This window comes from Hemicordylus capensis, chromosome 1 (assembly GCF_027244095.1).
Source record: "Hemicordylus capensis ecotype Gifberg chromosome 1, rHemCap1.1.pri, whole genome shotgun sequence".
Lineage (NCBI taxonomy): Eukaryota > Metazoa > Chordata > Lepidosauria > Squamata > Cordylidae > Hemicordylus > Hemicordylus capensis.
In genome coordinates this window covers 124111971-124125354 of record NC_069657.1, presented here as the reverse complement: position 1 = coordinate 124125354, position 13384 = coordinate 124111971, and the positions used below count along the sequence as shown (strand labels likewise).

The window sequence follows — 13384 nt, the reverse complement described above, 5'->3', positions numbered from 1 at the left end:
AGTTTAGACTCTGCAATGATCTTCATGCATGTTACTTAAATAACTGCAACAAATAAACTCTGCACTCTGTAACTGGAGTGGTAGCTTCCTTGGACTTTGCCAAATAATCACAAACCCCAACATTTCTCATTATAGAGCAGCTTCTATAGCAAAGCTATAGCAAAGCTACAGATACTTCTGGATAGATTAGTAGTATCAGTCTGTGAAACTAACTCAGACTGCTCTCATAGAGCTTTAATCTATGAAGCAGTGCTTTGAAAAAATGTAAGAGGCATAGAGATGTGGATTCTTTGCACAGAGAGCTGGCATTAGGTGAAAGCATTGTTGGGCAGCTCTTCAGGGCTTGGGACTCTCCAAACAGCTGGGCATTGATCCCTGAGACCCATGGCTTTCATGTCGTGGTGGTTGTGGTGGTGATTGAACCAGCTTTCTCAGAGAAACCCAGATAGGGAGAAGCCCAAGGAGGACAGATTGTCAAGGCCACCTGAAACTTGGAGCCAGCCCTATGTGCAAGCATAGAAAAAGTGTGAAATGTAGCATTTGATCAACAATTCAGCATCCTTAGAATACTAGCATTCATTTAAAATGTGAATTTCTAGTCCTTTTATGTATGAGCATACATTGTATATTTCTTGCAAATGGAAAAAGATCTTCGAACAAAGTCCAGCCAAAATTAGACTCTTATCATTGCACTTATGTCAGTGGCAGAAAATCAAGTGTATCCTTATAACTCTCACCGAAATCAATGAGATTTAAAAGGGTTTAACTCTGGCTCTATGTGCTCTGTTTCTACTAGACTTCTGCAGCTGACATACTGTGCAATATTCTGCCTGTCTTTTAAAACAGTTGCATGATGGATTACTATTGTTTGCAATGGACATCAATCGTACAATTTTTGCAGAATTGTGTTTTGTGCAAGAACACTTGTGCATGTTCCATTTTGTACAAGAATGCTCTTGTTCGTTCCATTAATAGGCAGACATTGCACAATATTCCAGCTGTACATCTCTCCAAATGAAGGTTGCAGTGCACCCAGTTACTTATGTTTAAGTAAATCCCATGTATTTTAATAAGATTTAAGCATGCTTAACTGAGCACAAGAGCATCTCCTAATTTTCCAATTTTATATACCTATGTAGCTGCAGTGGAGTAAAAGGTAGCTTGAACTGCTATAGCTACAGTGGCATCCCATATGAGATGAGTAAGGTGTTGCTCTCTGGCTGTGTGCGCATCAGATATTATTTACCTCCAGTTAATGTAATAAGTGTAATGTAGTGTAATGTAATTAGAGAAGTAGAACATGTGATGAAGAGTATGAAACACTCTTCACTTTTTTTTACAAAACAAACAGGACGGATTATTATAGATGGCATAGACATTGCCAAGCTTCCGTTACAAACACTGAGATCCAGACTGTCAATCATTCTTCAAGACCCAATTTTATTCAGTGGCACAATTAGGTAAGTGTTATGGTGGAAGTATTTAGGTACAGTTTTTGTGATCTGGATAGAGATTGCTGTTGCAAAGTCATTTGTGGTTGCTGTTGGGACTTGCTATTCCATTATATCTCAAGAAGCAAACAAAAATATTAACCCTTTTCTAAAAGAATTTGAGCCTGGATCAATGCTTTGATACATTCTTTCGGGTTCCAATTCTCCCCAGGTGCATTTCTCTGAGAAAGAGCTACAGTCCAGAGCATTTCAGATTTCTAGGAACATAGGAAGCTGCCATATACTGAGTCAGACCATAGGTCCATCTCGCTCAGTATTGTCTACCCAGACTGGCAGCAGCTTCTCCAAGGTTACAGACAGTAGTCTTTCTCAGCTCTGTCTTGGAGATGCCAGGAGGGAACTTGGAACCTTCTGCATGCAAGCATGCAGGGCTCTTCCCAATCCCCAAAGGGGAATATCTTACAGTGCTTACACATGTCTCCCATTCAAATGCAATTCAGGACAGACTCTGCTTAGCAAAGGGGACAATTTGTGCTTGCTACCACAAGACCAGCTCTCCTCCTTTTTTAGATGTGCCCACCCCATCTCTGTGGTATTTTCTTTTATGATTTCCTTCTGGAGTTTACCAAGAAAATAAACGTGTCTGATTACTTCCTTGTTTACCTGAACAGGCCCTGAATGATTTATAAGAAGAGATGGAATGGCTGTCTATATTAGTTTTGCTCACTTACTTATTTCATGCATTTTTATGTCATTTAGGTCACTGCCAAGCATGCACAGCATGTATAGTCATTAAAAATTAAAGCATCCATCTCTTGCCAGACTATGGGCCCTGAATTTTAAACAGCATAATAATAAACAAAGGCAATTGTTACATGTTGCTCTTCATCCAAAAAGCCTTTAGTTTTGTAAACAAAAACAAACTACTTTTTTGTGTATTTGCTGACTCTCTGATTTTGAATTGTGTTGTCCTCTTTTAAAATAATGTTTGTGTATGCTTGATTGTTATTTTATTGCTTATGATGTTAAGCTGCCTTGAGTGTTATTTTTAGAATGAAAAAATTGGGTAAAAATCCCTTTAACAAATAATTGCTGACATGATGTGCAGCACTATAGAGCAGTAATGCTTTGCCCTGGGGCTGCAGCAGACTTCTAAGCAAGCCCCAGCACTGTTCAGAAGTTGCGGATAAGAAACACGAGAAAGTGCTTCCACATCCGCTGCTTCTGAACAGTGTCAGGGCTTGCTTAAAACTCTTCAGCAACTCGGGGTGCAGTGTTACAGCTATGTAATGCTGCACATCATGTCAGCCATAAATATTAAATTTCAATTGGCAAAAACTAAAATTCATGTATGCATGGGCTTGATTCTGCTTGGTCATCTTTGTTTTTTATGTTCTAGGTTTAACTTGGATCCAGAAAAGAAATGTACAGACAACATGCTGTGGGAAGCTTTGGAAATAGCACAACTGAAGCATGTGGTGAAAGCTCTGCCTGGGGGACTAGGTAATAACTTTCTCAAATGTGGAGGAAAGAAGTCTTAAAAACATTATAGTCTAACTTGAATTTTGAATTATTTTAACTCTTAGCTTTTCAGAGAGTCGCTCATTTTTTCTGTCCCACCATGATCGCTGGTCAAATTGGTTTTCCTTGTTTATGCAGTGCTTCAAGCAGTACCTGGGGAAAGTTTAAACTAACCCCCAGCAATGCAAATAGCACGGCTGCTGCAATAGACATTGCACAGACATATATTTTGGTGCAACTGTCACACGTTGGACACTATCCATGATGAATGAGAGTCTAACTCCATCACTTATTATTATTAGTGGGCTGTTTCCCTGGGTCACCAATGGCTCATTTGCCTTGAATGCCCTTCAATAGGGCATCACTTGCCCCATATCCTGGCTACATTCTTGAAGAACATCAGCAGGTGCTGCACATGTACACTGCCCAGTTCCCTATATATAAACGTGGTATAGGTAACTGTGGTTTTGAATGGGGTGGTGTGTATCTGTGAAATGTGTATGCATATGTCTGATTTGGGAGAGGTGGCTGGGGGACTGGCTAGAAAGTGGTGTGTGCATGAATTCAGGGATTATATTTTGTGTAAGTGCTGTCTGAACACTGTGTGTGAATGGGGAATGGGTATAACAAAGAATACATCTATGAATTTTCACAGTGGAATTAATATTGTTTCCACTTGTGTAACTTCTGTTTTTTAATCCAGATGCTATAGTCACAGAAGGTGGGGAAAATTTCAGCCAAGGGCAAAGACAGTTGTTCTGCTTAGCCAGGGCATTTGTACGGAAGACAAGTATATTCATCATGGATGAAGCCACAGCATCTATTGACATGGCAACTGTGAGTTCACTGTTTCAAGCACACTATACAAATAAATATATTTCTGAAAAAGGAGCAAAATTGGTGCCTAAGTAATTAGTTGGGTAGTGCAGATTGTTTCTGTTTTACATGAATGAATAGTTAACAGAAATATTTATTACAGGAAAACATTCTTCAGAAGGTTGTAATGACTGCATTTGCTGATCGTACTGTGGTGACAATTGCAGTGAGTATACCATATTATATGCTGAGGTGCTAGGTATCTGAATTAGCCTGACCTCTTGACTCTTGCTTGTAAAATAATGCCTAATTAAACTGAGAGCTTTTATTTAACTTTTAATTGATAATTGATAGAAAATAGTTCAGATAGTTATTCAGCTGTCTGGGATAACACCTGATGAGACAGCACTCTGTCTGCAGGGCACTTCTATAACATTAAAAAAAAAAACATTTTTATCACACTCTTCCTCTAAGGAGCCCAAACATGATCATGTTTATCCTCACAACAACTCTGTGAGGTAGGCTAGGCTGAGAGAGATGTGACTGGCACAGTGCCTCCCACTGAATTTCATGGCCAAATGGGGATTTGAATGTGGGTCTCCCCAGTCCTAGTCCATTCTCTAAACCAGTGCACCACACTGGCTACAGTAGAACTGCTTCGGTAGATACAAAGTGTTCTTTTAAGTCTCAGTAGGCTCAGTTGCAAGGGCATTCATCTTGCCTAATTCAGGCAAATTGCATACAATGAAAGGGCGGGGGGCGGGGGAGTCAGCAGTAATCTGAGGACTACCCAGAAGAGATTCTCATCAGGGAATTTCTACAAAGGTTTTCCAGTCAGTAGCTCCCAGATGGCTTGCTTGTGATTTGTCTTTTCCTCAGCTACCTTGAATGAAGAAGCTCCAACTGGCAGCTCCAGCTTGAAAACTCCTTAGTACTCAAAGTGTTTGCTGCAGCCACAATACTGTGATCCTGAACATTACCTTTGAAGTAGTTCATTGAATGAACTGATGAAGTACATTAGCCAATGAAGGTAGTTAATTTGGCCGTCAAATTGTTCTTCCACTTGGAAAAAAGTCCTCATAACTCAAGTGTGGCCATCACTCTGGGTCATGTTTGGCTTTTCAAAAGTGGGAATTTATGGGCATGCCTGGAAACTTTCACCAACACAAAGCAGCCAGCACAGAAAGAGACAGAATAGATCATTTTAAATGCAGAAGCAGCACTCGCTCTTAAAGTGAAAGAAGCTTTGAAGAGGTCAGGATCTGTTAATTCTATCCAAAAGTGCAGAGCAGGTTAAGGAATGTGTAAACAGAGTGTCCGTGCCAGACCACAGTGAAATGACAATCTACATTCAAGTGAGTAGTGAAATTCAGCGAAATGTCGTCATTTTTGCTTGTCTTTTAATACTAACATGTTTGTCTACAAGTCCTTCTATCTTAGGTGGTTGGATCTGGCAGTTAGAATTCTCATCACACCCATTTATTTTGCAGCACCGAGTACACACCATTCTTAATGCAGATATGGTTATTGTAATGAAGCGAGGCGTAATTCTGGAATATGACAAGCCAGAGATTCTTCTGGAGCAAGAAGACAGCGTGTTTGCTTCTTTTGTCCAAGCAGACAAGTAGATATACATAAATCATTGCAGTTTTATTATCTGTTTTCTAATTATCGAAATACCTGTAAATAAAATATTGATTAATAATAAAAGGCTGGGTCATTTCATTCTGAGAACATTGCACACACATTATTTCTGCTCTATGTTATCTTTGACTACTTTCAAGCACTGGGTTCCCTCTTCCCCACAAGAGGTCACAATCTAAAAACAAAAAACAAGGGCAACCAGAGAGACTCACCTGAATAAGGACAATCATTCTTCATCTGCTAAATATAAAAGAGCCACCACTGTCAAAGTGTCTGTTTGCCCAGTAAGCAGTGGTAAGAAGAATTATAGCTCAGCTGCTTCTAGAATCATAGCCTTAGAGCCAAACACACAAACTGCTTGAACTAGAACAATTGAAGAGATATCTGAATTGTTTCACTAAAATCTATGAAATTCTAGTCTATGGAATTCTCTGCCATTGATGTGGTGATGGCCACCAGCTTGAATGGCTTTAAAAGGGGCTTAGACAAATTCATGGAGGACAGGTGAATGACTACTAGTATTGACTACTAGTATGACTACTAGTATTGATAGCTATAGGCTATCTCCATGCTCACAGGCAGGATGCCTCTGAATACCAGTTGCAGGAGAGCAATGGCAGGAGAGGGGGAGTCTGCCTTTATTTCTTGTGGGCTTCCAGAGGCATCTGGTGGGCCACTACAGGAAACAGCATGCTGGAATAGATAGGCCTTGGGCCTGAGCCATCAGGACAGTTCTCATGTTATCTTAGGCTCACTGGTTGACACTCAGACTAAATTTGCTAGAGAAAGTCCTATTGAAATTTAGTAGTCTGTTAGACTACTCCCTGAGTAATAAAAGTTAGTCTGGATGTCAGCCACTTAACATTAATTCTGAGTATCATGGCTTCCCTGGTTACAACCTGAAATGCCAGTCCTGAAGATTGATTGATTGAGTGAGTGCTGTCAAGTTGGTGTTAGCAACCACATAGATTCTCTCCAGGATGATCTTCAACTTGGCCTTTTAGGTCTCTCAGTGGTGCATTCATTGGTGTTGCAATCGAGTCCATCCACCTTGCTGCTGGTCATCCTCTTCTTCTCTTACCTTCAATGTTTCCCAACATTATGGATTTTTCAAGGGAGCTGAGTCTTCACATAATGTGTCCAAAGTATGATAGTTTGAGTCTGGTCATTTGTGCCTCGAGTGAAAATTGAGATTGAGTGTTCTATGATCCATTTGTTTTCCTTGCTGTGCATGGTATCCTCAAAAGTCTTCTCCAGCACCAAAGTTCATAAGCATCAATACTTTTTCTGTCTTGCTTCTTCAAAGGCCAGATTTCACATCTATAGAATGCCATGGGGAAAACCATTGTCCGAACTATTCTAATCTTTGTAGGTATATAGACACATCATGGCATCTAAATATCCTTTCCAAGACCTTCATTGCAGCCCTACCAAGTGCTAGTCATCTATGGCGTGTTTCTTCACTGCTGAATCCTTTACTGTTGATGGTCAATCCTAAAAGGCAAACGCTATCCACAACTTCAATGTCTTCATTATCAATTCTGAGGCTAGTTGTTGTACCTGTTGTCATTAGTTTAGTCTTCTTTACATTTAGTTGTTGTCCCATTTTTTCACTGTGCTCCTTGAAGTTAGGCATAGTTAAATTGATGCAGAGAGGGGTCTATGTCAACATCGCACATGGTATCTTGTGTGAAACAGCTAGTTTATCTTATGGTTCCTGACCATTACAATGGTCAGAAACCAAATCCATAGTGTGGAATGGGGTAAATGGGATTGATTGTGTGCATGCACACTCTCCACTCCTGATCTCCATGTGTTTATTGTAATGTGTCCATAAAGGTATGTACATGGAGCTCTTTCTATGCAATTGCAAACCGAGTTGTATACATGTAAGACAGCTGCACTGAAAACCAACTGTGCAGACAGGTTCAAAGAACCAAGGAAATGAAACATTACACCCCTCAAATAACCCTCCAAGAACCCAAAAACCACTGGAACATCTGCTATATAATATCTGAGACACCTGCAGAGCTAAGGTTTGTGTCTCTGAACTCACAATTTTAAAAAAAGAACTTCCAAAAAAGTTGAAATCAACATAATGAAACACCACATAGTACAGTTTCTATATATTTAATTCTCCTGGGTGTGCCTTGGAATGTGCGTCCCAGCGCCCAGCTGACTGGCTGAGGTGCACCCAGGAGGATTGGTTGCTGCAGCGGCAGAAGGCCCGGCCATGGAGGCCAGAGGTGGTGGGCCCGGCCGCGGAGGCAAGGCCCAGGAGGGGAGGGGGGCAGAAATGGGGGTGGGGAGGAGAGGTGGCTGGGTCCGGCACAGGTCGGCCGTGGTCAGGAAGCAGAGACTCGGGCAGAAGGTGGGGGGGAAGAGGTAACCGCCGGCCCCAAAGAGCGCACAGATGCTCTGTGCGGGGTCAGCTAGTGATAATATAATATGATAATTACTTCAAAGAGGCAGTTATCATTACAGTTATTACAGAATGATAACTTCAAAGAGGCAGACAGAAAGTTGTTTTCATCCTCAACTCACCTTCTGATTAGCTCATACTGAAACCTATTTAACATTCTTAATATATTGTCCCAAAAAATGATATTCATAAATAATTATATTCATATGTAATTCATTCAGCAGACTTTGCTGGTTCCTACAGGAGTATATTGATTTGACTAATGATAGAAGAAGCCATCAAATTTTACCATTTCTATGGAGGAAACAACTTGCAATAATATATTTTATGTGATGGCAATAAAGACTGTTTGGCTTCAGTCCTGAATCACATTTATTTAATATAAATGGTCTGGTGTCCTTTTGCAATATAAGTTTTTGAATGTAAATTTAGAATGTTCTCAAAAATATTGCTACAATGAAGTAGTGAAATAATATAGGGTATTAAGATAGGCTGTGTTGTATACCTGCATAGAAATAGCATCATTGTCATCACCTTAAGTAACTATGCCCTGGCTGTACAAAACATAAAAAAGAAGATGTATGCGCAATATGTCCATATGCAAAAGAAAACTAGTTTCCTGCAATGGGAGTCATGATGGTTTAATAATCTGTTCTTTGCATAGTACTTGAAGAAACTGATGACTATAAGTGCACCCGTTTCCTACATTTTAATCAAGACCAGAGATTTCACCCTCACTACAGATACATGTGGCACTATTAGATAAATTGTGTTGCCACTAATTACCATTGTTCTGAGAGATCACTTTGCTTATCTTGCATATATTTGAGCTTTCCATTTAAATGTCACAGACTGTCCTTGTAGCATTTCATGGCCTTTTAGCCCCAGCCCCCACCGTTTACAGGTTTCATTTTTCAATACTCGTGTATATATCTGCCAACTGAGGATGTCACTTCATACATAAGATGGTAGGCTGCAGTCCACGAAAGCTTATGCGACAATAAATCTGTTCATCTTTCAGGTATCAAAAGACTCTTCCTTTTCTACTAGGAGCCCGTGCCCTTCCCCTTCTCTGCAGCTGACTACTTTTCCAAGGTCGAGGGAAAGAGCCTTGCCTGGGTGAAAGCATCCAGCCCCCGCCCTTTTAGCAGATGGCTCCTGTAAGACGGGCCTCTTACGGTATGATAGATAAAGAGACACTCTGAGCAGGCGCGGTGCGGCTGACGCTTCCAGGCCTTGCACACACTAACAACGCTTCATTCCTCCCTCCGCTTCCCCCTCTCCCGGCAGCTGGAAGGATCCCTTCTTGGGCCATGCCCTTTTGGGAATGGGGTGACGAACAACAAATAGCGCCGCCGCATCCCCCATCCTGGACTTGCTTGGCCAGTCTTGTGACAGAGCCGGCGTCCGACCCCAGCCTCGGGAGTCACCTGGGCTTGGGATTCCCTTGCGCGACAGCGCCCCCTGCTGCTCCTGGACGCTCAAGTCAAGTGCCTTGACTAACCGAGGGAGCGCTGCAGTCGTGCCAGCGGCTCGCGTTTGAAGGCGTCTCTGCCTGCGGTTCCCCCATTGCTGGTGGCGCAGCAGCTCCTTAATTTAGGGCCAGTCACAGTGCCTCGCTGGGTAATCTCCTGTCGCAGCTGGTTCGCTGCAGCCGGGAACCATGGAAAGCCTCCTCTCCACCTCCCGCCTCCTATGCAAAAGCCGGCGTTGGCTGTGATTGGCGTGCGCAGCTGCGGAGAGCAGATCTGGCCGTGGCGGGAGGACCGGCGGCTGAAGAAGCGGCCGGGGTGACCGAGTGAGGCTGAAGAAGGAAGAGTTGCCGGCGGCCACAACTCTCTGTCTGCGGCTGATGGCAGCCCCGCAGCAGTAGCGGGCACGGGACAGTGGTGAGCGCGGCGGCGGGGAGTCCAGGCCAGCCATGCTGTCCAGGAAGGGGCTCATCCCGGACGAGTATGTCCTGACCCGGCTGGCCGAGGATGTCCCCGATCACGCCCGTTACCGTGCCCGGGAGAGGAGGGCCAGGTTCGTGGGCAAGAACGGCACGTGCAATGTGGCGCACAAGAACATCCGGGAGCAGGGCCGCTTCCTGCAGGACGTCTTCACCACGCTGGTGGACCTTAAGTGGCCTCACACGCTGCTCATCTTCACCATGTCCTTCCTGTGCAGTTGGCTGCTGTTCGCCATGATCTGGTGGCTCATCGCCTTTGCTCACGGGGACTTGCACCAGAGCACCAGGATACACCTGCAAGGTGCCAACGGGGGGTTGGGGGCGGCAGCGGTGGAATTTGTGCCCTGTGTCACTGACATCCACTCCTTCACCTCGGCTTTCCTCTTCTCCATCGAGGTGCAGGTGACCATCGGCTTTGGGGGCCGCATGATGACTGAGGAGTGCCCAGCTGCTATCCTCATACTTATTATACAGAACATTGTGGGGCAGGTGATCAATGCCATCATGCTGGGCTGCATCTTCATGAAGACTGCCCAAGCACACCGCCGGGCAGAGACGCTCATCTTCAGCAAGCATGCTGTGATTGCCCTCAGGGAGAGCAAACTCTGCTTCATGATGCGGGTTGGTGATCTGCGCAAGAGCATGATCATCAGCGCCACCATCCGTATGCAAGTGGTGAAGAAAACTAACTCCCTGGAGGGTGAGGTGGTGCCCCTCAACCAGATAGACATTCAGATGGAGAACCCAGTAGGGGGCAACAGCATCTTCCTGGTCTCCCCACTCATCATCTACCATGTGATAGACAAGAACAGTCCTCTGTACGATGTTGCCCCAGCCAATCTCCACCACCATGAAGATCTGGAAGTGATAGTCATCCTGGAAGGGGTGGTGGAAACAACTGGCATCACCACCCAAGCCAGGACATCCTATTTGGCTGATGAGATCCTTTGGGGAGAAAGGTTTGTGCCTATTGTGACAGAAGAGGATGGCCAGTACTCAGTAGACTACTCCAAGTTTGGCAACACGGTGAAGGTGCCCACTCCTAACTGCACTGCTAGGCAACTGGATGAAGACAGGAGCATTATGGACTCCATCTCCTTGTCACCTAAGGGCACCATTAGGAAAAGGTCTATTAGGTTGAAACCCAAATTTAGTATAGCTGATGAGCCTTCCTGACACACCATATAGATCTTGTGTCTGGTGGATGCAATAAACATACCCGGAAATGTCTTCTATTTTTGTTACTGAAGTTGGTTCCACAAGGTACGTGAGATAATCTGGTGCAGGAATAATGGTTGATCCAGAACATCTACAGAAAACTGGGCATTCATACCCTCTCTTTTGACATTCTTATTTATTTGCATAATCACTTGGGTGGATAAACAATCAAAACTGAAATATGCCTTTTGCTGACAAATTGTTTTCTGTGTATTGGGTAGTATTATTCATGCCTTTGCATTGCATAGAATTCACCTAATGGTTTTATCTCTTTATGTTAAAAAAAAATTCTCCGTACCAGTACAGAAAAGTTGTTCAATTTGTTAAGCTTAATAACAAGAAAACCAGTAATTAATATTTATTACAAAAGAAAGACTGTAGACACAAGAGTGCCTGTTTACACTGCAGTGCTTTAAGTCTTAAAGATATAAATGTACAGATTAATTTAACTTATAAATAATATTGCATGGGTTCTTTCATAGCTAGTGAGTTATGAGACACATAGTCTTATGGCACCTTTTTGTTTTGTTCTAACTAAGTTAAATTCAGTTCTGCCCTCAGTGTGTTGTGACATAGCAAATGAAAAAGATGTTCCAAAAATGATATGGTTACACGAGATAACAGTTGCGGTTGCAACTGGCTGCAGACCAGAAACATGAAATGTCTTAAATGGATTTCAGTTGTCTTGCTTCCTGCCTTAAAACAACTGCAAACCTTTCTTCTTTGTATTAGTGCCTATTCCTGAATTTTTGAACAATTATGCCTATTGTAATTGAAATGCAGGATTAAATCCTTGATCATAATTTGAATTTAACTGCTAATCTTAATCTCTCCCCCCACCAAAAAAGGTGGGTGTGGGTTGGGTGTGGGGCGGGGTTTTGAAAATGCTTTATGCTGAAAAAGCTTTCTGGGGAATGTCCCTTGTGTAAGAAAGAAAGAAGTAATACTGTGTAGTCAGTATTTTTACATCTTCCACAGCATTAACTTAAACAGCATTTGCCAATGAATTGCAATTGCAAAGTCTGGAAAGAATTCATGTTGATTTAATTGATGGCACACTTTGGGGGCAATTCAGCATTTGCTAATAATAGAGCAATTCCACTGAACCCACTGTGAGATTTTCATTAAACTGGGCTTTGGCAACCCAAATCACAAACTAGATCAATGACAGTACTTAGAACTAATTTTCTCCCATCATTGTATTGAAATTAAATACATTTAAATCCAACTACTTCATTGTCACATTTAAATCTACATTACTTTTATTTGTGTTATTCAGTTTCTAGCCAATACAGAATTGTGGACCAAGCATGTAATGGTAAAAAGTGCATGGGATCTTACCTTACTTAGCAAACAACATTTTATAAGAATATAAATTGTAATTCCAAAGATAAAGTCTCAATGCAAGTTAAATGTGCATGTATATGTTTTGATACATTTGCATGCCTTTACAAAAGTTGTTACACTATTCATTGTGCAAACTTAAAAAAAAAAATAAGGCAGGTTTTTTGCACCCTCTGCACAGTATTATACATAAAATTGAAACAACTTGTAGCATGGAACTAAGAGACATAACAATTTTTATAAAAGCAGCACATGAATAAAAAGCTACATTTATTAAAATTCAGCAGTGCTAAAATATTTCTATTAAGATCCTTTTGTTTAGTCCATTTGAGGCCAATTTTGATATCTCACCCTTGTGAATTGCAAGTTTCTTCCAGGGAGGTCAGTGCTTTTAATCTGCCATCTGATCCTGGCAATCTTTCCATCTTGCCTTTACTTTAATATTGTTTAATCATCACACAGATTCATTAATTTCAAACAGAAAAACAATTCACTGTGTTTGCTCTCTAGGGTAGCTTATTTAGTATCTGAAAGATTAGACATGTGGCGTGTTGAAATGCGACCGACCGAGCTTGTACTTCACATGCCAATTAAGCCAAATCAGTTGGACTTAAATTGTTTAGCCCTGTTGGTTAAGACAATACAAGTTTAAATATAAGTGCATCTACTTTACTAATTTGTGGCTTAATCGCCTCTGTGTGTGTGTGTGTGTGTGTGTGTGTGTGTGTGTGCGCGCGCACGCGCATGTGTGCACACACATGTGTTTATGTTGTGCATGCACATGTAGACTTCTTCAATGACCTTATTAAGGTCTAAGAATTAGTTCAAGCAAGCATGTGTGGCCCTCTCCTGGGCCTGAATTAGGATTGTCTGCAAGTGGAACGGCCATGAGAGGGAAAAGCTAGACCAGAAGAGGCTATTCAGGAGATGTTTACACCTCCAGTTGCTAAGATTCCCCTTGTGTCACTAACTGGGTGGAAGGAAGGAAGGCGTTTATGACCCAACTGCTTCAAGGCC

The 13384-nt window shown here is 42.2% G+C and overlaps 2 protein-coding genes across 9 annotated transcripts in view; both read left to right on the top strand.

Annotated features, from left to right (window-relative positions):
* Positions 1–5500, top strand: part of ABCC8 (ATP binding cassette subfamily C member 8) — a 155497-nt gene extending 149997 nt beyond the window's left edge. For all 8 annotated transcript variants that reach the window (XM_053283142.1, XM_053283144.1, XM_053283140.1 and 5 more), the window contains 5 exons: positions 1352–1460; positions 2851–2954; positions 3676–3809; positions 3952–4014; positions 5279–5500. In XM_053283142.1, coding sequence (XP_053139117.1) covers positions 1352–1460; positions 2851–2954; positions 3676–3809; positions 3952–4014; positions 5279–5416 — 548 coding nt within the window. In that variant the 3' untranslated portion in view covers positions 5417–5500. The remainder of the gene's footprint in view (positions 1–1351; positions 1461–2850; positions 2955–3675; positions 3810–3951; positions 4015–5278) is intronic.
* Positions 5501–9096: 3596 nt separating this feature from the next.
* Positions 9097–12650, top strand: KCNJ11 (potassium inwardly rectifying channel subfamily J member 11). The gene has a single exon (XM_053285974.1). The coding sequence runs from the start codon at positions 9776–9778 to the stop codon at positions 10979–10981; it is 1206 nt and encodes a 401-aa protein (XP_053141949.1). The 5' UTR covers positions 9097–9775; the 3' UTR covers positions 10982–12650.
* The last annotated feature ends 734 nt before the right edge of the window (positions 12651–13384 follow it).